The 26,755-nt window shown below is 36.4% G+C and overlaps 1 protein-coding gene across 2 annotated transcripts in view; it reads right to left on the bottom strand.

Moving 5' to 3' along the window:
* The window catches only part of arhgap24 (Rho GTPase activating protein 24), a 121,728-nt gene that overhangs the window by 7,260 nt on the left and 87,713 nt on the right, over window positions 1–26,755 (bottom strand). Inside the window, exons 1-3 of one of the 2 annotated variants that reach the window (XM_016271236.1) lie at window positions 13,597–13,720; window positions 6,886–7,008; window positions 1,471–1,678 (exon numbers count right to left, since the gene is read on the bottom strand). In XM_016271236.1, coding sequence (XP_016126722.1) covers window positions 1,471–1,678; window positions 6,886–6,991 — 314 coding nt within the window. In that variant the 5' untranslated portion in view covers window positions 6,992–7,008; window positions 13,597–13,720. Of the gene's footprint in view, window positions 1–1,470; window positions 1,679–6,885; window positions 7,009–13,596; window positions 13,721–26,755 lie in introns of those variants that run through there. The other variant, XM_016271235.1, reaches the window with a different exon arrangement.

Raw genomic sequence — 26,755 nt, 5'->3', positions numbered from 1 at the left:
ATTGACACTTCCCGGGTGGGCTGGACAGGAATAGCAGGCATGTGTATAGTGTAACCGTCAAATGCATATGCTGTGTATTGACCCTTTATAATTATCACCTTGCTTCAGACACCAGTAAGTTCTAAATATGAACAGTGTTGAACATGCAGTATGCTTTCCCTGACGTGTCTCTTCCCGACAACGTGATCGTGGAGCTCTGACAGCCATCGCTAAAATAACAGACTGTAAATAAACTGGGAAGCATCTGCTGCTGTTATCTGCAGCGTTTGGTATTATGGAAGTGCAGAGAAAGCTTTTTCAGAGAGAGAAAGTATCCAGCGTCTACATTTGTAATGTGAAGGGACATTAGCTTAAAATTAACATTTTTTCATTTTCATGCGAATTATGGATAATATTTACTAAATGGTAAATGGGTCATTTGTGAAACTCCACAGAGAGAAGCATGAATTTGGAAAAACAAAATCGGGTGAAGATTTCAAGTTTAAATTCTGCTTCATTGTAATGTCAGACATCTGAGAAGAAAGCAAATCTATTTTTATCAAAAGATGGCACACTTATGGGTTTTAATATAAAGTGAAAGTATGTCGAACAAGCTTCATAGGCTCTAAACAAAGCTGTCAACAGCATCTTTTTGCCTTGATTCGTCACTGAAGCCAGAGTAAACTTGGATTTAATGAGGACTCATTTTGGGCAGTATATGGTACTTCTATGCTAGATGTCATTTACATTTATGCATTTAGTAGAAGAGTTTATCTAAAGCGACTTACACTGCATTCAAGTTACACACTACCATTCAAAGATTGCAGTCTGTAAGATTTTTAATATGTGGCCTTAATATTGTGTAAACTATGATTGATTTCTTTTCAGGATTATTTGATGAATATAAAGTTCAAAAGAACAGCATTTATTTGAAACAGAAATCTTTTGTAACATTTCTAAGCATCTTTACTGCCACATATGATCAATTTATGCATCCTTGACCCTAAACTTCTGAATTGTAGTGTATCAGTTCATATACATTCCCTTGCAATCAAACCCGTGACCTTAGTGTTGCTAGCGTCACACTTTACTGTTTGAGCTACAGGAATCTCCGGCATTTTGGTTAACAGCTTCATCAGAAAGACCTTGATGGTTAAAATGAGACCAGCAACAAACCAGCACATGGAAAGATCTAAGATGTTTTTTTCAGCAGAGGAATGAAAGATTACAGCATTCCGTGCATTTTAGCTCCCAGCCCACCTATTTACAACCAAATCCTCATTCAAATCCTCCATGACTATTGTATTTATATTTCTCAATGTGAATGTTCCTGAGACAAAGAAACACACTGGAGAGAGATAAGGAATGCAAGAGAGATAATACAGAAAATCTGGACTAATCTGAATGAGATTATTTAGAAGATTTAAAGTCTTGCAGAATCCTTTCATATTCATAACAGAGACTGTAAGTGCATTTAGCAAGTGCAAGTACCAATCAAAAGACGGCTTCTCTCCACAGTCGAAAGCATCCTGAAGCTCTTTGACGAGGTTGGCTTGTCCGGGCAAACGGAAGAGCCCTTCTTCTCGTAAACCCCAGTGGCGGATGAAGTCCACACACTGCTCCACCAGCATGGGCGCCATCTTGTTGCCATAACGACGTTCATATCGAACCGTCTCTTCCAACTTCTGACCAAAGATTCCTGAAACACAAACCCATAGTTTATAAGGATCAGATACTAAGGTAAGATTTAAAGGGGTCATATGATGCGATTTCAAGTTTTGCTTTCTCTTTGGAGTGTTACAAGCTGATTGTGCATAGATAAGATCCCTGAAGTTGCAAAGACTAAAGTCTCAAAACCAAAGAGATATTCTTTTTCAAAGGTGTGTGTGTGTGTGTGTGTGAGAGAGAGAGAGAGAGAGAGAGGGTCACATCACTGTGGAGTCAGCTGTCTTAACCGTGGCTTGTGTACTGCACACATACCAGCTTCATCACTGTGTCTGTCACGCGACTCTGTTCCCCTTTCGGGCTGTCTTTACATTTATTTTGAAAGATGAAGCTCGCGATTATGGCAAGGGGCGTTACATTTCCGACGAGTGCTTGCGGTGTTCGGTCAATGCACTGGGTCAGCTGGCCAATCAGAGCAGACTGCGCTTGTCGGAAGGAGGGACTTTGTAGAAAACTACATGTTTGAGAGAGGCGGGGCATAGAGGACCTACAATAATGTACAGTATTTGAAAAATAATGTGTTTTTTGAACATTAAAGCATGTCAACATATTCTGTTACACCAAATACACAAAATAATGATCTTTAAAAAAAGCATCATATGACCCCTTTAAGAACAATCTGATGATTCTACACAATAACTTTGAGATACCCCGGCTGAGAAATTGAAATATTTAGATTTATTTTAATTTAATTTGACTTATTAATGGTACAAAATTATAATTATTAATCTTATTGTTGCATTAAATTGACAGACCTAAATTACAAGTGAATATGTTTGGTGGTTATTGTTATCTTTTATATTTTATTGAATATTTTAGGTAGGCTATTGTTATGGAAGGTAAAAAGTCTTGAGCTATCTAACAAATCTTTTAGAGCCTTAAAAAATAGTTTTAACTCAAGTGGAAAGTCCATGTTGAAAAACAATTGCTTCCTCTATTCCTATACATAGACAAAAGTGAGGAGGAGAGCTGCTAAAGAAGCCTGATTTAAGCTATTCTTTCACGTCACGCTCTCTGAGAAGAAAATCACACACTTCCTCTCCTGCCCTGTTCTTTTGTCTGCATCAGTCGGGCTGAAAACAAGCGTGATTCACATGTGGCATGCATATGAGCAGGGATTAGACCAGACTTCCTGGAAGCTTTGGATCGGTGGCGCTTTCCGGGTCTCTGGACACAGACATGTGGTACGAGATGGTACAAATTCAACTAAGCCTAGAATACAGGAAGGGTTTTGCAGCCCTTTCCTGCCTAAGCTGATGGAGAGGGAAAAAAGGTTGGACAGATAAGAGAAACAATATTTCACATTTTCTTTGATTATTCACATTCAAAAGAAAGTCTGACTCACCATGTTTGAAGCTGACGCAACTTTTAATTTTACGGAAGAGACTTCTGTGCATGAAACTGTAGTAAAATAAGGGATGCAAGAAGGTGCATCTAAACTGTCTGCCTCTGAGCATCTTCAAAAATAAATCCAAAGTTGCCTACAATCACACTGCTGCCGGAAAATCATCCAAAATGTTTTTGGCTAGTGATTTTAGAGTTTCCTCCAATCAAAATCTTGGGAAAAAGCTTTGGGAACTTTGAGAAGTTCCATAGCTGGATCACAACTGGACCTCAAAATAATGAAAGAAAAGGATAAATGGTGACCACACAGGTGTGAGACGGTGATCTGGCAAAAAAAAAAAATCAATGTAGACATTCACTTGGCTTCAATTCTTCAATGATTTATGCAGAAGCTCTTGCATGAGTTTCTTGTTTCCCATGGAAAGAGTTTGTGAGGAAAACTTCCAGCCAAACTTGTTTCCAGCCAAACGTAATCTTCTGATGGTTTTCCTCTCCCTTCAGTGAGTTCACCTGGTTTACAATGTGGTTTCTCAAGCCTGGATCTCCTGTAAGTACACTGTTTGAGAATCCTCAGGACTTTAATATCACATTTGGATTGAATTGTTTCTCTCTCCCTGAGTGCAATGGCAGCCAATTAACAACACTGGACACACACTCTTCAACTTCATGCCGTCTTCAAGCTGTCCAGGGCTTTTCTGCTGACCTCACGTATTCACACAGTGCTCTTTGTGCTGCTGCACGGCTCTTATTCTACAAAATATCAAATATGAGGAGCTGGCAGACTGGCTCTACCTGCGAACTATCTTCTCCTCTCATTACAGTCTTGCACCTTTAAGGCCTTCCTGTCTCATCTCAGAGAGGTTGAGGTTGTCTCTTCATTTTTTGATGGTCTTTTCTCAATTCTTCTTATCCCTCGTTACAGTCTTGCATCCTTTGAACTCTTCTCATGCTGTTTCTTTGGTCTTCTCTCCTCTGATCCTCTCTCTTCGTCTCATCTTGTCTCCTTTTCGTCCACAGATTCATCAGATTGCCCTGAAGCCATTCCCTGTATATTCACTGTCCTCTACTCCTGTATGTCTGGAAGCAGAGTCCTTTCCCTCCTTTAAGGAGGTTTGGATTCAAAGGGGAGGAGACGAACTGAACCATCCATGCAAAGCTCAGACCTGACCTGTACTTCATAGCAGAGACTACGACAGGGCCAAAATAGCCCCTCCCCTCCGTCCCCTAAGGTTAGTGCTAAAAAGCTGCTAAGCTCTTAGCTGTGTAATCGTCTGTTGTGGCTGTTCCCAGCCTTCTGCCCTCATTCATGCTGTTCACACCGCCGTGTTTTTGTAGACATTTGAACGGCTGCGCTCGGTACAAAAAGCTCCACAAAAGCTGTGGGCGAATCACTCTGTCTAGAAGGTCTTCCAGTTCATTGGCGAAAAAAATTAAATGCAGAGAGATTGTTTTAATCTTCTTGAAAAAATAAGAATTTTGAATAAATTCTTTGTCTAAACCTTCAGGCCAAAATTAACAACTCAAACAATGAAATGAGTACAGTAAATGTGCATTTAAATGAGCTCTAGAAGTTTTTAATTTAACAAAGATTAGACATGTCAACAGTAGCAAATTATGACTTCATTAAAGGGCCTGTATTAGACTCTCACAGTCAGATGCCACATAGGGACCACAGACTGTAAAACACAAAACTTTGAGTACAAGTCACTTCTTTAACCTGAGAAGATCTAATCTTGATTGCCTGGGTTTATGCAATTTGCGAGAGTTAGGGTATACTGGTTTTTCAGTATACCCATCAGTACTTTATACTTTAGGAAGGACAACAACTGAGATTACAAAATCTATGCATATTAAAACGTTTGGCTACATGATAATGAATAATAGTGTTATTTTAGCATATTACACTAAACTAGTCTATTATAGTATTTATTAATTGAGTTTTTAAATTTTGAGTTATGAAATTTAATTTTTTATTTTACCTTTTAATTTTAAGTAATTTTGTATGTGTATGTATTTTGTCATTTTTAAGTAATTTTGTTATGTGCTTTTGTCATATTTATTAGTTTTTGTTGTTTATATATTTAGATTGAATTTATTTTCATTTCAGTTTTAGTAATTTTAGTGCTTCAACTTAAACTAATTTTATTGAAGTTGCAAAGGCAACATTTCTAATTTTCATTTAAGATTAAGTAAAAAATTGTAATCTAATATTTGTCATTTATTTCATTTCAGCTTAATTTCAATTACCAACAAAATTTTTGCTTCATATATTTAAAAAGTTAACATTTTCTTATTAAATATCTGATATTCATTTTTTTTTCTGATGTAATTCCTGATGCTGAATGTCACATCTATATTGGACAAGGTGATATTTGCCATTATTTTTAAATAAAGCTTGCATTATTGGTCCCACAGGTCACAAGTGAGTTGATAAGAGTTCCTTGTTTAGACAAGGTGAACTTTTTAATGAATATGTGATCTCTCTTGGATCACACTGGAAGTATCAGCTTCAGACAGTCAATACTCCATTAACTACAAAGACGACACTTATATGTCATTGCTGAAAGCTGATAAAGTCTTTGACAGAAGTGTGATCACACTGCAAAATAACAAGTCAAAATCTAATTACGTCTTAAAGTGATTATAAACAACGCCTGCGACCTAATGAATTATCAACCTCGCGCAGCTGCACACACATGCTCAAATCGATTCTGAGACGGAGTTGTCGAAGGTCAAGGAGAAGAGTCTGGAACACACATGCACTGCAACTGGGTGGTCGTGAAACACCACAGAACCCCTACAGTGGGATATTGTATACTGTTTGGTTCAATGACCTTTGACCTATGGAGTAAATCAGCTGACTGTGGTAGGGAATGTCACTTTCACAACTACAAATGTGAACAAAAGATACATTACTGAGGAATCTCAATTCTTTTGGCTGAACCAACTTTTTTGGAATCAGGTTTGTATGCAAACAATGAGATATGAATAGCTTTGTGCACAGAAATACCACACATGGTTGAAACAAATTGCCCATTTGTCAAAATTCAATGAACTAATTGAGTTCACAGAGAAATTTTTAAAGGTTAAGACGGTGTAAGACCGAGATTACAAACCAAGCAAAACAAAAATGCTGACCCTGGACATTACAAATGACTATGTAAAGTAACTTTTGAGTAATTAAATCTTTGGTTTACGAAACTGTGTTTTTCAAGAACAAAATACTTCAAGACAAGCCAAACCCAGCAGATAGAGTTGATGCAACATCATAGGACAAGTTGTAAAATCTACAACATAACTCTCCAAGTTTAATGTCAGTCTGTATCACATGGCTTGGTGCCCTCAAAACTGAGGCTGGACTACATGTGCTTCTTGCTGTGAATGGTTGATTTCTGCCCACACTGAGTGGGATCATATTTTCATCATTGAGTATTTAAATATATGAATAATATATATTGTATATGAACATGAAGGAAGATATAGAAAAAATACAATGGAAGTCAATGGGGACCATCTTATCATTTCAGTTCAGCAGAAGAAAGAAATTCATACAGGTTTGGAACTTTCATTTTTGGGTGAACTATCCATTTAATCTTTTACTTGCCCTAATATTTTAAAGTTGTAATGGGAATCACTGCTGGATAATATAGAGCTGTTAATGTTGCAAGCAGAGGTTTAAATAGTATTAGTCTCCTTTAACTAGTCAGTGTGCAGTACTTATACAGTAATATAATACATAGCAAAGTAAAGGCTGTGCAAGTAAGGCAAAGTTAAACTGTGACCAGTCTGTTTATAACCATTAACCAATGCTGACTTATTCGGGTTGCAGAAGCTCACCTCCTCCAAACGGAGCCCATATCACCCTGCGGATGCTCTTTACCCAATCCTCCATGTCATTCTGTGTGCTGGCCATAAATAGATAAGTCTCATGGTTGGATGTCATTCGCTCCCTGTCGCCCCCTACAGAGAGAAGATTGAAATAATGGTCAGATGTTTGTTGGGTTAATATGTTAACATTTTTTTTAAATACCACCCAAAAACAATAACATTCGACATGAAATATCAAAATATAATATCAAAAGTCATCATTCATGTACACAGTTTCTATTGTGAGGACCAGCTAAATGAAAATATCTTAAGCTTTCATTACTTTTAGTCTGCGAAACTTTCCTTTACAACAGCAATGACAATTAGAGTTATTTGCTCGCTCATAGAAATTTCAGCAAACCACTTGTCAACAACCAATTAGGTCTCGGTCATTAAAGGTGAGTGCCAGAACATGCCTTTGTGTACTAAACCACAATGACACTTCTGAGATCTGTCATTAACCCTTGACTCAAAGCCATTATTTACAAATGTACAGGTGTGTTGACATCTGTGAAGGGTGCTGTGCCTGAGACATCACATGTTTAGTCTGCTGGGGAATGAAGTGTCTGTCTTGATTGTGAGAAGAGCATGCATGGGCCATTTGAGCTGGCTTATGAAATTAAAATGACCACTTTAATGGTAGAAAGTGTTAAATAAAGGCTTTTCACCTTAGGTTTTTTTAAGCAAGTTTTGCACAATTGTAATAAACTATTAAAAATATATGTTAAATATATATATATTTTAAAGTCAGCATTACAATAATGATTATGAGATTTTTTTGCATTATAGCAATGCAAACTTTGATGAAAACAATGCAAAGAAAACCACTAATGACCTAAAAATAGTCTTATGTAAAATATAACTGATGAATTTTGATTGATTTTAAATATTTTATCAAATTAAAATGAAAAACATTTACATAATTTTTTATAAAACATTTTTTTAAATGACCTTTTTTTTGTGGCAGGTTTGAGATTCACCCACTAGAGCATAACATGTCATTCAGACAACTTAAGCTCTGATACCATCAGACCTCTTTGCATTTTAACTGAAACACACACATTCACATTCAAAAAGCAAGAGAAAATCTGATCAATACCAGATACATCAATACCCCTCATCCATATGGAGAGAGATGATTATCAGTCTTTAAAAGCATGTCCGACATGTCCGATGCTTACGCTGAGGCAGAGTTTTAAGAGTTAATGGAGATATGATTAGTATGAAAGACTAAATTATTCATTGTATTCATTAGTGTAGTTCTCTGGGGACTCTGCGCTGTCTTGATCATCGATTTTCATCTGCAACAAGATCAGTTTGGCGGCCATTAAAAATTGATTTATGGACTGTCGAGAAGCAAAGCAGATGGAAATCATTGAAGGAACAACAACAGCAGCAGTGATTCCATCGACTTCTCTACGGCACCCCTCGAAACGGAGCGATTGATCATTCGGAAAAAGCTTTCGTGCACAAACGAGAGTGTTGTGGCCTTTTTTGTCATGGAGACTTGGAGCTACAGCTTACTTGCTTGTCAAATTTGCATTAGTTTCATTTATGAAAAACGACTGTCTGCCTTCAGTTGGGTAGCCAAACAAGGTGTTACATTTACAAACTCTGCCCTGTATTACATGTTCTAGGATTAAAAGTTTGCATACTGGAGCAAAAAACATTTAAGCAAACATAATGTTTTTAGAAAGAAATCCTCCAATAAAAGAGAAAAGCAAGCATTGTGAGCCCATATTTGGACTTTTTGTAGTCATTTAAAATATAGTCAAGGTTTCATGCAGCAAAATTGGCTTATTGCTGTCTCAAATGGTCTGTAGAATTAAATAGGCCTTTTGATACTGTACCTTTAAAAGTTATTACACATGTAAATGGCCTTTGTTATGATACAGTTGGTCATCATGTCACCTATTAAGATGCATTTTCTTGAACTGAAACAACAAACAAAACCATTCAAAGAACATCTGAAAAGTCAACATAACCCATCTCATTACATTTCGGAAACTTGCACTAGTGTTTCGGCATCCACACCTGTTTTACAAATGGAAATGAAGGAGACAAAAGCTGGAATGCTGAGCTGCAGCCCACTGCCTGAGGCTGGAGATGAATGGAGGGTAAGATAACTGAAGTGTCATGGCATATGCACCGACCCGTTCACATAGGAATGCATGCGTGCAACAAAGGGTAGACTCGACAGGGGTCCGGCTTGAGCACAGTTTACAGACCATCTGCTGCGGTCTCATCTTCCTACCGCTTGAGCACATATAACAACACATGCACACTCACACAAGAGGCCTGAACAGACTGTATGATGACCAAGAGGAAGCTAAATGAATCATAAATGAGTCTATCTAGCAGTAAACAATGACTGCTTACCAATTAACACAGCACCTGTTTCAGAGAGAGAGAGAAAGAATGGATGAAAGTGCTAGCCAGTTCAGTGCACGGCTGCTAGAAATGAAAGAACAGATGCTGATAGCCACGGGGAGAGATCTGAAATGACATTTCACACTTCACGTGAAATCATTTGGTCCATTAAAACCCCCGGACATTAAAAAAGTCAATTTCTAAAATTCAATAGCAAGAGCGCATTATTTTAAACCTGAGTTTTAACTCCAATTGGCATTACAGGTACATGTTAATACTGTGTATATATATATATATATATATATATATATATATATATTACAGGTACATGTTAATACTGTGTATATATATATATATATATATATATATATATATATATATATGAAAAATAAGGCATTTTAATGTTTTCACTTGAAAGAAGTCTTATGCTTAAAATACAGAAAAACAGTAATATTGTGAAATGTTTTTACAATTTAAAATAACTATTTTCTATGTGAATGTGTTTTAAAATGTAATTTATTCCTGTGATGCAAAGCTGAATATTTAGCATCATTATTCCAGTCTTCAGTGTCACATCATCCTTCAGAAATCATTCTAATATGCAGATTTGCTGCTCACAAAACATTTATTATTATTTGTTGAAAATGTTGAAAACAGTTGTGCTGCTTAATAGTTTGGTCTTATAGGGATCTTTGATCAATTTGAAGTTCAAAAGAACAGCATTTATTTAAAATAGAAATCTTACCAACATTATAACTGCCTTTTGATCAATTTAATGCATCCTTGCTGAATAAAATATGAATTTCTTAAAGAAAAATCTTACCCCAATCTTTTGAATGGTAGTATAAATCTAAAAAAAAAAAAAAATTACTTTTGGCTAAATGCTTTTATTCACCCGCCTGTATTAAAACTCATGGCGTTATAAAATAATGACATTTAAACAGTAATGTACTATAGTTCATAATCAGAAGACGTACATTATACTTCATATTTGTTTAAACTACTTTTATCATGCTTTTGTTGACATTTTTGGAGTTCAACAACATCCATCCCCATTCACTTTCACTGTATGGATTAAAATGGATTGAAATGGTAAACAAGTGAAAAGAAAGTACAGGTTTCACCACCACAAACCTCAAAATAAGCAGTTCTGCAACAACAAAATTAACAGTTCTGCCTTTAGTTTGGTTCAAAGGGCTGGATGCCATTCACAAAATAAGACTCTCTAATCTAGAATAGCGCCTCACATGGAACCAAAGTACCAAGCAATGGCATGAAAACAAATGCTAGTCTAACTATCCCACATTTCCCTCAAAACAATGTCAGCCTTGCTTCTAATGCCCCATGATTTTCTTTTCAATCATTTTACCCAATAAAACAGCACTAACCAGCACTCTAGTTCACTCTAGAGACCCCTGACCCCACTCTTACTACCCACAGATACTCTAATAGATTACCTTCCTCTCTAAATGAACTTAACGATCTATGACCCATACACTCTCCCCTCCCCTCCATCACCTGGCTGTACATTAACGTTAATGTGGCTCTTTAAGCTAGACTTTTCCCATGAGTATAGATAGAGGTGACCCATTTATGCTATTCTATTATCAGCAACCTTTTCACAAATATAAACAGAAGCTTTGAAGTTCTGAGCTCACCGTCCATCTTTTGGCTTCTCTCTACCTCGCAGCGGGTGAGTGACGAGCTCTCAAGGGTTCATTATGAACCAGCCTTTCACAAGCCTGCTGCCATTGATCCCGGTGCCAGACCAGTTCACATACTCAGGAGACTAACGAGAGCCCTTTGTGCCCGCTGAGCGTTCAACAATCAGCCATCTTCATGACCAGGGCACGGCTGAGCCAGTTAGCAAACCATAATGTGCCAAGCACGATGTCATCGCTGACAGATCTACTCCAGCGGTCTTCAATAAATAAGGCTAATATGCAAATGGGTGAGCTAATTACATTTAAAATAACATCACTACATTACGCTGCCAAATATTGCATCATGCGTGCTTTTTGGTGTGCATGTTTTTCCAGACCCACTGCTTATGCCCTTATGTACATTATGTGTTATACTTGCAAAACAGTATAATAATTTTTAAGGATTTATAAGTTCATTTTGCCCTATATTGCACCAACTAATATGCATGCATGACCTATATGTTTATTGGCACCGTTAAAGGAATAGTTCACCCAAAAATGAAAATTTGCTGAAAATGTACACACCCTCAGGCCATTCAAGATGTAGATGCGTTTGTTTCTTCATCGGAACAGATTTGGAGAAATTGCAGTACATCACTTGCTCACCAGTGGATCATCTGCTGTGAATGGGTGCCGTCAGAATGAGAGTCCAAACAGCTGATAAAAACATCACAATAATCCACAAGTAATCCACATGACTCCAGTCCATCAATTGTCTTGTGAGGTGAAAAGCATGTTAGTAAGAAACAAATCCATCATTAAGGCATTATAACTTTAAAACATTGTTTCTGGCCAAAATATGAATCTATAATCCATAATAAAGCTTCGTACAGTGAAAAAGCCCATCCCCTGTTGTCCTCTCACATCAAAATCCACCAAGATATTTGTTTAGAACTGTTTTGGACTATTTTCGCTCGTAAATGGTTCTTGATCAGTGCATATTCTGATGATCTGACTTTTTCACTGAAGAAAGCAATATTATGTATAGATTTACTCATATTTTAGCAACAGTTTGAAGATAAAATTATCTTGATGAATTTGTTTCTTACAAACACGCAGCTTTATTCTTTACAAGATGTTAATTGATGGACTGGAGTGGTGTGGATTACTTGCGAATTATTGTGATGTTTTTATCAGCTGTTTGCACTCTCATTCTGACGGCACCCATTCATTGCAAAATGTCCATTGGTGAGCAAGTGATGTAATGATACATTTCAAAAAATCTATTCCAATGAAACAAATTCATCTGCATCTTGGATGGCCTGAAGGTGAGCACATCTTCAGCAAATTATAATTTTTGGGTGAACCGTTCCTTTAACTAGGAATTCATATACAGACATAACACTAAGTAAACATATACCACATAAAGCAGTATATTTCTATATAAAGAGCTGTCTGACAGTGTGTTTAACTACTGGAGAGAAGGTTTACCAAGTGTAATGTATAGCCCTAGCAAGAACCATCAGTGCATGGTGTGTGTGTGTGTGTGTGTGTGCAATAAACAACATGAGGATGAGCCATAGACGCACACACAGACACACACATTCCTCTCGTGCTAAGTGTGTTTATCAGTGCGTGCTGCTCCTAAGGAATTCTCACATATGGAACAATCCATCACATGCACAAACCTTAAAACATCCCAGAAAGACAAACAAAAATGCTTCATTTTCAACATCTGTCAAGATAATGTCCCACTGACATAATAAATCTAGACACATAGAACAGCGCCCTTTTAATGTAAAGACCCAGGATGCATTATTGCATTGTATCTGTGATCATTTTTAAGGGTTCATCTATGCATAATATGCATCAGACAGATGTGAGCATGAGTTTTTAAGATACAGTTTCAAGTTAATCTTCCATTGCACAATGGATGCAAAGAGTAGGCTATTCTTGATTATATTTCTACCTTTCATCATTTAGTTAATTTGGTCACTCTATATTTGACAGTTCCTAATTGTACAGTATATGTCATAACATTATGCAATGTTAATATACATTACATATTTAAGATTGATTAAAATCCGTGTAAACCGAGCTGATAATTACATGTGGCACAACAACTGTAGTCAATAATACTATACATACTAATATTGAGCACATAAACACCACATGGCATTATTAATGCAGTTAACATGAACTACATAACATAAATGTAATATATAACATAACAATGCAACATAAAATACTACAATATACAAACTAATAACAAAAATAAACTTTTTAAATAAACCCATAAATAATGAAGTGATTCATACATTTTACAGCAATGAGATCAATTCTATTCTATAATAATAATATTTTCTTTAACATTATTTTCGTAATGCGTGCAGGATGAGATAGAGGGTTAAAAATAGTTCAACTTTTAAAACGCGTCGCGAGACCCTTGCATCTATTTTTTTTAAACGCAAGAACAAACGCGTTCTATATGAACGCACCCTTTGAGATTCTTAACATTTAAACTTCACATTTGCGATTTCAGTCCAGTCCTGTTTACACTCTGTGTAAAATCTCACGCAACAGTTACAGTCTCAGATATTGCGCGCTTCAAAATGAAACCACAACACACGTCAACACTATAAAACAACGCCTTAGTATGCATACTAACCCTCTGGTATCCTGTTGCGGGTAGTTACATGCGTCTGGACTCAAAGTACTGCAGAAATAAATCCCACTTATGTTCCAGACGGCCGCGCGCGCTGCTCCGCACACCAGCACCTCGCGCACCGGCAGCGCTGTCAGTCCCTCCCTCACGCGCTCGGTGCGATTACAGCTGCGTGACGTCATACAGACCGACAAACAAAAATGAAGCATTATATTGCCTTAAAAGATCTAAAAAACAAAAAGGATGCATAGAATTTTTGAAACCTTTTCTTATGAAAAATTCTTTTAAAGGGGTCATATGATGCGATTTAAATTTTTCCTTTCTCTTTGGAGTGTTACAAGCTCTTGGTGCATAAAGAAGATCTGTAAAGTTGCAAAGACTAAAGTCTCAAATCCAAAGAGATATTCTTTATAAAAGTTAAGCGTCAACCACGCCTACCTAAAACGGCTCGTTCTATTGCGGGTAGTTACATGCGTCTGGACTCAAAGTACTGCAGAAATAAATCCCACTTATGTTCCAGACGGCCGCGCGCGCTGCTCCGCACACCAGCACCTCGCGCACCGGCAGCGCTGTCAGTCCCTCCCTCACGCGCTCGGTGCGATTACAGCTGCGTGACGTCATACAGACCGACAAACAAAAATGAAGCATTATATTGCCTTAAAAGATCTAAAAAACAAAAAGGATGTATAGAATTTTTGAATCCTTTTCTTATGAAAAATTCTTTTAAAGGGGTCATATGATGCGATTTCAATTTTTCCTTTCTCTTTGGAGTGTTACAAGCTCTTGGTGCATAAAGAAGATCTGTAAAGTTGCAAAGACTAAAGTCTCAAATCCAAAGAGATATTCTTTATAAAAGTTAAGAGTCAACCACGCCTATCTAAAACGGCTCGTTCTAACACGCCCCCACATATCTACCTCACTATGTGGCAAGATTTGCATAACGCCGCCCAAATATTCACGAAAAAGAAAGAAGGCGTTACTTTGATTCTCGCTGTAGTTTTATTGTTTCCGCTGCCATGTTGTAAAGACGCTGTGTGCTTCGTTGTGAAAGTGAAACTACTTTGTTTGGCCTTCCAAAAGAGGACGATATCCGCTTCGTCATGCCTAGAGCTGATCCGTGCTGGTTGCTGAGGAAATACTTCAACTTTGCGCTGTGGATCGCCGGATCGGCTTTCACCGTCGACGAAGCGGAGTCCAGCCCAGAGCGATCACAAATGCAGACATGGTTTTATGCTTACGCGGCGCAATGCAACGCAACGCATAAAAAGACAGTATAAGTCATTATAATCCATAATTATGTCCCCACTGGATGCAACAAATGCCTCGTTTATAATGGGCTTTCATGTTTTTGAATCATCGGCCTGACAGGGCATTATCACAATATGGTAAGGGATATTTCCGTCACACGCTTGAGGCATTCGGCCAATCACAACGCACTGGATAGCTGGCCAATCAGAGCACACCTCACTTTTTCAGAACGATGAGCTTTGTAAAAATTGAATTGTTTCAGAAAGGCGGGGCATAGAGGAGAAACAATAATGTACAGTATGTGGAAAATACTGTGTTTTTTGAACCGCATAAACACATTTCATTACACCAAATACACAAAATAATGTTCTTTTTAGCAGCATCATATCTGTCTTTAAGTTATCCCGTTGTTTTATTTTAATTTTTTCTCCTTTCTCTTTTTCTGTTTGTTCCTTTGATGCTATTATAAATGTAATTGATAATAGTTGAAAATACTGTGGTCCTCCATATATGTGTGTTATGTTACTGTTCTTGTAATGCAATGAAAAAGGACACTGTTGTTCATTTACTTTATTGCATTTGTTTCATATCTTTGGATATAAAGGTTCACCTTTCAAAAACGGACTTTTAAAGCACAACAACAACTATGCAACTTGTCTTCTTATTTTCGGTCTATTTTCTGTTAAATACGTCATAGCCTATACAAGCAAGACTGCACTAAAGATGCTTTGTGTGTGTGTGTGTGTGTGTGTATACACACTCACACACACACACACACACACACACACACAATATATATATTGTATTTATATATGCTGATAATATGCTGTTTAATAGCACATTTCCAATGTGATAACTTACCCCGTATTACCCAGTATATACAACTTATTATATTTTATTTTATATGTGATAACTTACCCCATATGGTGTGACAATAAGCCTCACTTTTGGGCAACTGTCACTGTTCATTCACTGAATTGTATCTTAATTTTTTCTCCCTGAAATTGTGAGATGATGATGATGATGATTATTATTATTATTTTTGACAAGTAATTATTATTTGAGAAATAATACTGGAAATGTTCAATTCTTATTTTATTTTTTATTGAATTGAATTGAAGCCAAGCCCTTAACATATTAATTTATAGACATTCATTCATATTCATAGTCATATGACTATATTGTTATTGGTATGTTAATGTTATATCAATGCAATAAAATGATGAGGGGAATAATAAAAGCTTACTAGCCCTCCCATAAAAAATAGTAACTATAATTACCAAAGTAAATTTGTATAAGGGCAAAAAGGTTCACTTACTACATGCTATAAATTAGTTAAATGAAGCATATATTTATTTTCATGATGCAAATCATAAAAAACAACACTGTCTAGTCTAGTCATCCTGACCTCCTGACACACTGTCTTGGCTGACTCCTCGTTCAGTCATCTATTCAGCATTCCCTGCATTTTTCCGTTTCCCTGATTTAGAAACGCACACCCTCCTTCCTCAGGATATCCTGAACCACTGCTCCAGTATTTCTGATCTTACTCATCTTTGCATTCACCATGAGTAAACCGATTAGCAATATTTTTACAGCGGGTCTGTGCGTGACATGTGTCTGTCCAGTACGTCGGTTAGTAACCACTGACCCAGACGAACTCTTATTCATCTCATTAAATTAAATGAGATCTTCAAGATGGTGGTTTGATAGTATAGTAAATCTCAGGGCTAACATCTGTCACGCATGCCTGTGGGTTTAATACCAACTGCACTGACATAATCAACTGAAGGTCTTTATTCAGATGTCAATGGAGTTTAGAAAGCTTTTTCCATGCAGCTGTCTGGAGGCATTCACAGGCTGCACTGTGTGAACGGATTGTTATGCAAACATACTTTTGACTCCCGAAAGATTTTCTAGTGTGCATTGTCTTCTCTTTCTCTCTCTTTCCTTAGAGCAGGACAGCAAAGAACCCATATAACCTTTACAGACATGAATAACAGAAAGAAATGACTCGCCTTCCTTTAATGCAACAAACCCAGTGACCTCATTTGTCCTGTTTCTTCCTGTTTATTCCTCCATAACATCCAGGATTTGCTGTGCGTGTGTTTCTTGGTGACCACCAGAATGCAAATAATCAACATGTAAATACACTCTTGAGTCAAAAGAGAGATCTTAACTAGTCCACACACATTTACAACCAATTTGATATTTAATACTGAATACAGCCATAAAAGCAAGATTTTCAACCAATGGGATTTGGCTGTGGGTGGGGCTTCCTAATGCCTCAAAGACAAAGTTCGATACCAACATCATAGTCACAATCATGGCTTCTTAGGAAAATAACTTTGATTATCATGAAAGTGAAGTGATTTATTGTTTCCTCTTTCGGAAATAGTATTTGATCTGATCTGAAGACCGTCATGAAAGAAGTCTTATATAACTCATTATATTGTCTAAGATAGCCACAATGGAGAGGAAAAGGATACATTCAAAACTCAAAGTGCTTTTCACATTACGCTTAACCTTTTTTTTGCATTCCACTGCTCTACTTTTCTTTTTCTACACACACACACGCACACACACACACACACACACACACACACACACACACATATATATACTAGATGGACATTTTTCTGACTATTACACTTCTGTCTTTTGACACAGAATTCTGAAAAAATGTGCCATTCAAGTTCAAATAACTTAAAAAAAAATGTCTTGAGACCCTTTCGCTTAAGCGTCTTTTTAAAACGCAGTTTAAAGTCACTTTTAGCTCCAGGTAAATCAATGCTTCACACTTGTATTTTGACTTTTTAATGCTGCACATTGACATAAATGCACAGGAATCACAATCACAGAAAACTATTTAAAATGAATCTTTAATTTTTCAACGTGACTAGATTTCTAATCTAAAAAGATTAACAGAAAAGGGTAAACAAAGACTAAAGACTAAAAAAACACTAAACAGCTTCAAATAACATTGATACCTATCTCTATCAGCGATACTATTCTGCCAGATTCCAACAGTGAGTAATTAGCAACAGACGACCAATCATAATCAGCCTCAATGCTTACCTCATTAAATATTCATGAGCTTTACACAGCCACAACTACTTTAGTTTTTGCATCTCGTCCCGTCATTGGGTTTCAAGTGTGCATACACAAATTTGTGCGTGAAATCAACGTATACAGACTTTTTCATGAATAATTATTCGCCATTCATTTTCGTGCTTATATGTATTCGAAACTTACAACAACAAAAAAAGTAGGAACAACAGAAACCACACATATGCAAAAAACAAATCACATACCTGTAATCTGGGTGGCCAAATTTAGTTTCATCTTAAATATATTTCATCAGCTGCGAGATTTCTTTGTATAACAACACAGATATGCGTATGCACAACTGTGTATGAAAAATTGTACTTATGGACACGCTCATTTAAAACAATCCAAATTCAATAACATTAGAACGAGGCTATAAGAACAAATTGCGATGCAAAGTTCTCCTGTTCGCACAAATATGAAATAGTTCACACAGTTATTAGTCAATGAGACACAATGTGATTAATATGTAAATAACTTTTAACTTTTAGTTTTACAAAAGTATTGGGTTAAAAATGATCCTTAACCATTTCCAGTAGGAAAAACCCAAAACATTGATTTTTGGACACTAATATGCATATGATGATTGGCTAAAATTTGCATATGAGCACAACAGTGACTGGTCCTTCTTGATTCAAGCAGTAATGTTAGGATGCATAAGTCGTTACTATAGTTCTGCAGGCAGTTGTCTGATACGGTTTACTGTAATCTGTTGTCAGGGAAACACCTCTGTTGCCGTGGCAATGGAATGAGGAGGATTGTTTACAGCAATTTCCAGCTAGCACGTTCCATGACTCCTGCAAACAAAACATATTTCTCCTTCTCCGCTCTTTCTTTCCGAGTCTCAGTCATATACAGCACAAGCTCTAAGGGATGAACTCTGTCTCCTAGCGCTAATGTGGCATGAATGATTGATGCTCTTGTGTGGAAAGCTCGCCGTTTCTGCCTGCACTCTGAGTCCAGTGACACACTGAATCAATTCTTGTAGCTGTCATACCAATATCATATCGCTCCACTACACACTGCAATAGATTTTTCAGCATTACGTCATTAGATCTCAGCTACTGCAGTCTTGATAAGGAGTGGCATGAAGGATTAGACAAACTCACAAACAGTCTGTGTGTTCGGGCCTAATAATCTTAACCTGGATTTACAACCCATGTCAGGGCTTAAGCAGTAAACACGTCTCCATTAGTCAAAGCGCATAAAACGATTTCATTGCGTTCTGCGTGTAGTACGTCTGATAATAACAACATTTAATTATGCAAATAAACCAGGTTGTGATCTGGAAAGCTTATCGTTTGAGCGCAGAGACCACACTCTTCCTTGAGACCCGACGAAACCAAAAACTGCAGAGGTTTGGACTCACCGTCGTGATAAATATGAAACATAATTGATGAGAATTTGATGGATTGCCTGTCCAGCAGCCCAAGCAACGGTCAGAAGATAACAGCAATTTGGAAACTAGATCTTAGAAAGTCATGGAATAAATCCGACACTTGATTAAAAATCCATTTGACTTGAGAGAGCATCCAATCCATTTTTGCTTTAGCAGTGTAACAGACATGTGGCATAAATGCATTGAGTTTATCTAAACGTTATCATGGTTTTCGGAAGAGGAAACTGCTTTTCTAAATGTGCTGTGACATAGACTTCATTCATATTTTAACATTCTAAAATGATTAAACATTCATTTTAAATAATTTATAATATCAAATGTCAATATCAATAAAAAAATTAACATTAATATTAATATAAATTATTTTATATTATACAAAATAAAGTGAAGTAATAAATATAAAATTATTAATTAAATTGTATTAAATAATTTAATAATAAAATAAAAAGTTAAATATTTTTTATATTTATTATTTATTAAAAGCAGAACAATAAGTGTCCCATTACATCACCTTGCCCAAGTTCATTGAATGTCCTAAGTAATTTTGCATGTTCAATTCCTAGTTCATTTATATAAATTATTAAATAATTACAATATTTTTTAAACCATAAAGCAAATTTTATGATTCATAAATTTATATAAATAATAATATATAACCAATTAAATTATATTATATTTAAACAAATATCAATATTAAATATTTTATAAACATATTATTTTTTAAATAGATAAATATGTATTATATATGTATTACATTTATCCTGTTTTCCAATCGCATAATTAATTCCTAGTTCATTAATATTAATATGATTAAATAATTATAATCAATAACAAATAAAAAATTCATAAAGTATTATAAATGCTAATATAAAAACACATCCTATACAAATCCTGTTGTCCAAATTTACTGCATGTTCAAAATAAATGTAATTTTGTCAATTAAATAATTGACAAAATTAAGACATGGGTAATCAAGTTATATCATAAAAGAAAAATTATTATCCTGTAAACCCCATGGCCTTTCACTTCTGTCAAAGGTGAGTGATTGGCTAATCACAGTTCCTGCTCTCCACCAATCAGCTGCACAGATAACGCAGCCATTGCAGACACTGTGTCAATCTCACACTTCTCTCTGGGAAAACATAATATGAGATAAACCAAGTACTACAATGAAATCAAAAGATAGCAGGGAGACTTCATGCTTGTCAGGAGATTTGACCAATAAATAGGATTATATCTCCAAAGGTCATTTTCAGTAATCCCAAGTGAATAGTGTTATTCTGTTGTACACTCATTTGTGATTTGGCAGAAGCCAGTGGAAGTGGCTATTGTGATATATACAGTGGGGAAAAAAAGTATTTAGTCAGCCACCAATTGTGCAAGTTCTCCCACTTAAAAAGATGAGAGAGGCCTGTAATTTTCATCATAGGTATACCTCAACTATGAGAGACAAAATGAGAAAAAAAAATCCAGAAAATCACATTGTAGGATTTTTAAAGAATTTATTTGCAAATTATGGTGGAAAATAAGTATTTGGTCAATAACACAATTTCATCTCAATACTTTGTTATATACCCTTTGTTGGCAATGACAGAGGTCAAACGTTTTCTGTAAGTCTTCACAAGGTTTTCACACACTGTTGCTGGTATTTTGGCCCATTCCTCCATGCAGATCTCCTCTAGAGCAGTAATGTTTTGGGGCTGTCGCTGGGCAACACGGATTTTCAACTCCCTCCAAAGATTTTCTATGGGGTGAGATCTGGAGACTGGCTAGGCCACCCCAGGACCTTGAAATGCTTCTTACAAAGCCACTCCTTCGTTGCCCGGGCAGTGTGTTTGGGATCATTGTCATGCTGAAAGACCCAGCCACGTTTCATCTTCAATGCCCTTGCTGATGGAAGGAGGTTTTCACTCAAAATCTCACGATACATGGCCCCATTCATTCGTTCGTTTACACGGATCAGTCGTCCTGGTCCCTTTGCAGAAAAACAGCCCCAAAGCATGATGTTTCCACCCCCATGCTTCACAGTAGGGTCTTGTATGTCTTCCATTTTCTAATAATTGCTCCCACAGTTGATTTCTTCACACCAAGCTGCTTACCTATTGCAGATTCAGTCTTCCCAGCCTGGTGCAGGTCTACAATTTTGTTTCTGGTGTCCGTTGACAGCTCTTTGGTCTTGGCCATGGTGGAGTTTGGAGTGTGACTGTTTGAGGCTGTGGACAGGTGTCTTTTATACTGATAACGAGTGCAAACAGATGCCATTAATACAGGTAACGAGTGGAGGACAGAGGAGCCTCTTAAAGAAGAAGTTACAGGTCTGTGAGAGCCAGAAATCTTGCTTGTTTGTAGGTGACCAAATACTTATTTTACCAAGGAATTTACCAATTAATTCTTTAAAAATCCTACAATGTGATTTTCTGGATTTTTTTTCTCTATATATATATATATATATATATATATATATATATATATATATATACACACAATAAAAGATAATAGATGTTTTATGTTAATGTAGGATCAAAGGAAAGCAGAAGTCTTCCTAGACAGTCTCTAATTAAAGTCTTTAAGAGTCTGTCTCTGACTGCAGTGAAATAAAAGGGTCAGAGCTCCAGCCAGACAGTCTCTGGGGTCAGTGTCTGTGTTTGAGGTACCCTGAGACTCAAACCCCACATCTGCCACTGATGGCATGGAGCGATGGGCAGACAGGCTCTTCTGAAGCGACTAGACAACCTGTCACGACACAGGACTCTGAAAGGAAGCAGAGTGCAGTTTCATGGGAATAACAAAAGCAATGAGACTTGAGGTTTTAGACGGAAGATCTGCTCCAAAACCTAGTAAATACTCCTCCAAAACACATACTCTCTTTCTGACCAAATTTTAAGGGAGCATTATATTCTAAAAATGCAATCCCATAATGCATTACAACAAGTGGAAAAGTCTATCCAAGATGGTGGAAAATGCTGATTATAAATCGAATGCATTATTTATATTTAAATCATTTAATATTCAAACTACTATTCAAAAGTTTGTTAGTAAGATTTTTCAAAATAAATTTATATTTTTATTAAACAAGGATGCATTAAATTGATCAAAAAATGTTCTTTTGAACTTTCTCAAATCCTCCAAGATGAGTATGACCGTTTCCATAAAAATATTAAGCAGTACAACTGTTTTCAAAATTGATGATAATAAAAAATGCTTCTTGAGCAGCAAATCAGCATATTCGAATGATTTCTGAAGGATAATGTGACTCTGAAGACTGGAGTAATGATGCTGAAAATTCAGCATTGCATCACAAGAATAAATTTAATTTTACAATATATTCAAATAGAATACAGTTACTTTAAATTGTAATATTATTTCGCAATTTTACAGTTTATATTGTATTTTTTAATGAAATAAATGCAGCCTTGGTGAGCATAAAAGACTTTAAAAGAATCAATAGACATTTAAATGGTATTGTATATGTATTTAAAACATTCTTCTAAACATGAAGGCATGTATATATGTTTATGTACTGTATGTCTCTTCCTGTGCATGACTTTGGTCCAAGGTCTCGTCAAATATGAGCTTGTCTGCTCTTTAATGAGTGACCTGAGCTATAAGACGGCCCGAACCAGGTGGAACCAAACAAAAGGGTTATAGTGAGCAGTAATTACTGTCACATACCTTCTGTCACAACGCCCCCTCACCCTTAAACGCTCCATTATGTGCGTTCCCATCATTGACTTCGCTAATCCCAAAGATCAACAGCCATTTTATTAACAAAACAGCCACATAAATAAGCCCATTGTTACATGGGAGTAATTTTGGGGTGGCACCAACAATGCAAAGATACAGATAATTATTTTTTCTTATGTTCCTCTCAAAATAGTGTCGTGAAACGCCACACATATTTGATTTAGATGCTCACTGCAAACTAAGGAAGCACCAGGAGTTGGCAGGAAAAAGGATAATTGCTGTATAGCATTGTTTGCCCAGGATAGACATAACATATTTCATACATCCTGGTCGAGCTTGAACTCCTCTCAGCTACCATGAAGAGTTTTCAAAAGCCCAAAGGGAGCCGCTAAGAAATATTTAAGGGGATATCAAGCAAATATTAATGGGTTTGTATCATTTTAACAGAGTTGCATAACACATGCTGTACAGAGAGCATCTGAGGTTCTCAGAGACAGCCGAGATCCATCAACACATCATGATGAAGAAACAGAACTAGGACTGTTTTGAGGGAAAAGGGAGCGAGAAAGAAAGCAGAGACAGTTCGTTGTGACTAATTGTTCTAATTCGTAAATAATGTCTGACTCAGACAGACACAAAGGGCCCAAACATGCTTATCGCTACAAATAAAACCACTCTGACAACTGTGAGCGCTCAAATTAATCTACCTGAACGGTTTATAGAAAATGACTGGCCTAAATTATTTATGTTGTCACAATCAATATGAATGCAAATTATGATTCATATTGAATTATGAAACTTATGAATTACAATGCAAGCTAAATGTGACTTATAGACACAATCTACTTTGAAAAATCAGCCAAAATCAATATTTGCAGCAAATCTTGTAACCCATTCTAGCATCTCAGAAGCTTCTCATCTGCAGCACTGTGCAATTTAACAGCAGAATTACCTGCAGATGCAGACAGACACTCGGATATCCCAAATGGAGATAGCTGATGTCCAACCTGTTGCACCACCTCCATTATCAAGCAGGGCTCCTGCTCTACCTATCCCTGAGAAGAGGCCTCAGAAGTGGGGAAGAGCTGGAAGAAGAGTGGGTCTTCCAGGAGACTATGGGCCTGCAGACTTGAGGAGTGCTGCTTTGGTCCATAGTGAGGGCCGAGGAGGAGGGGAAGAAAGAGCCGAAGGGGAGGGGACTCTCTCTCTCTCTGCCTCTACTCGTTGAACAATAGAGTTTCAACAGACCCAGGAGCTCTTAAAAGAGAAGAAGAGAAACACGGCCCTTCTCCAGAGAGTCTGTCACTCAAACTTCAGAATAAATCGTTTCAGAGGATATGTATATTTTTATGAAGACTATTTGGGGTGGCATATCTTTTAAACTAGTCCTTATGTTACCTATAACCCGGTACTGATATGATAAACAGACAACACATTTAATAATCCAACAAACACTTTTTTTGCTTTGTTCTTAACAATGAAAACTGTTTGAGTAGCTGTCAATGGACAGTTTTTTGTCCATATATATTTTTTGAATGTGTTACCACTTTTTTGTCTTTTTTCTTTTTCTTTTCTTTTTTTGAAAGAAAGAAAGAAAGAAAATAATGCCTTTATTCAGCAAGGATCCAATAAATTGATCAAAAGTGACATTTATAATGTTACAAAAGATTTATATTTCCAATAATTGTTGTTCTTTTGGGTTCCACAAAAATATTAAGCAGCACAAGTGACTTCTTAAGGATCATGTGACACTGAAGACTGGCTTTAAGGCACCTGAAAAGTCAGCTTTGCATCACAAAAATAAATAAATCAATCATTTTAAATAAAATAAATCAATAAATAAATGAACTAAATCAATTATTTGAAACTGCAATAATATTCACAGTATTAATATTTTTACTGTATTTTTTGATCAAATAAATACAGACTTTCTTTTTTATTCATTATATATATTTTATATATATTATATATATCTTTTTTAAGCATAACAAAGTAGAAAAGTGAAAAGAACTATCAGCTAGCCTATGTTTATCCTTAAATGTTTTAAAATATTGTACAACATGTTTACAATGGTACTATATAAATAAAACATTTTAAGTATCAATTTATTATGTGGGATAATGTACAATCATTATTAAAGTCAGTATTGCTAAAAAATATAGTGGGTGGGTTATACAAGACCACTGTGTCTCTCAAGTCCTGATAAGTTTATTTAGCAATATTGTCCTTTACTTATCAAATACATACTTTAAATATTTTACAGGTTGTTGAAGAGCAGTTTTATTCGGTCCCAGCACAACGGTCTTGGTCATTACTAGGGAGTGCTGAACTAGTGTTTCCCTCAGAAGTCAGAGCGCACTACACAACTACTCCATTATCATCATTAACCAGAAACATCAATGGAGAACTTTCTAATCTTATAGTTTGTTTAAGATAATGAAAGGGTAAAACTGAGGATGCTGATGATGGTGACGAAGACCAATCTTCACACAACCTGATTAAATACTCAGTGCAGTCTATTGGGTTTGAACCAACATGGTCGCCATTCCAACTGCGGATAAACGCTTCGACTCTCTTTGAACAATGGGCCTCATATCTCCAGCTCCTCCGGTACACACACACACACAGAGGTATGAGGAGAAAGAGAGAAGGGGAAAGTGGGAGACTGGCTTTATCTGATCCACCATCAACTTATGGACTCATATCAACAGGCTCCCACATCTTGTGTCCACAAGCTCCATCTAAGCCCATTTGATAGCCACTGAGACTGAGATTGAAAAGAACAGGTCAGGGCAAAGGTGAAAGGCTACTCTAGTTGTTCAGCACTATACGTCTCAACTGGAATAGTTTGCACCCCAAAAGACAACCACAATGAACTATCACTGACATTACAACATGACACCACTTAGTGCACTTCAATGTGTCTTAATAATAGGGGGAGTAAGCTGTGCAGTGTATGGTTACGTGGGCGCTAGGTTCATGACTGTAACTCTGTATGTATGTGAAAGTAATCTTGTCTTGCATACGAACCACACTAAAGTGCGCAGGAGACCAGACATACACACTCACCTGTGAGGACAGACGCCAATCTCTATTGTAAAGGAGCTGAAGTAGACGTCCAGCTCATTTAGATTTGATGAAATGTGATGCAACTTTTGAGCCATACTGTGAATCTGTAGCTAAAAGGTTTTAAAAGGTAAAGTATGTCATTTCTAGGGTTATCATAGTTGGGTAGTGACGAACGGAAACTACAACAAATTTAATTTACTCCAATAGCAAAAGAAAAAAATCCATAATAATGTTTCTAAGACTTTACAAAAGAGGAAAAAAGATCAATAGGTTGATAGTATTGGTCAGAAGAATGAAGTCAAATTTGGCATCACTACCTTTCCAGAACATTCTCATTCACTGTTCCTTGTTGGTGGAACCCCTGACATATTCAAGAAACAGCTGGAAACTCATCACTTCCGTGGGCATTTAATGGCATCCTGTTGAAAAAAAATCTTCTATGCTTTCACTATTTCTTAATGCCTCCCGGTTCTGAATTCTGAATATTTAAAACTTCGTATTGCTTGCATTTCTCATGTTTTAGAGTCTCAAATCTGATCCTCAGGATCTAAGTCACTTTGGATAAAAGCTTCTGCTAAATGAATAAATGTAAATGTATAAAATTATAGTAAATAAATGTAAAAAATAAAAAGATGAGAGAGGCCTGTCATTTTC

This window comes from Sinocyclocheilus grahami, unplaced genomic scaffold (genome assembly GCF_001515645.1).
Source record: "Sinocyclocheilus grahami isolate Dianchi unplaced genomic scaffold, SAMN03320097.WGS_v1.1 scaffold61.1, whole genome shotgun sequence".
Classification (NCBI taxonomy): domain Eukaryota; kingdom Metazoa; phylum Chordata; class Actinopteri; order Cypriniformes; family Cyprinidae; genus Sinocyclocheilus; species Sinocyclocheilus grahami.
Note: the sequence above shows the minus strand (reverse complement) of the source record. Positions and strands in the feature narration are given on the sequence as shown.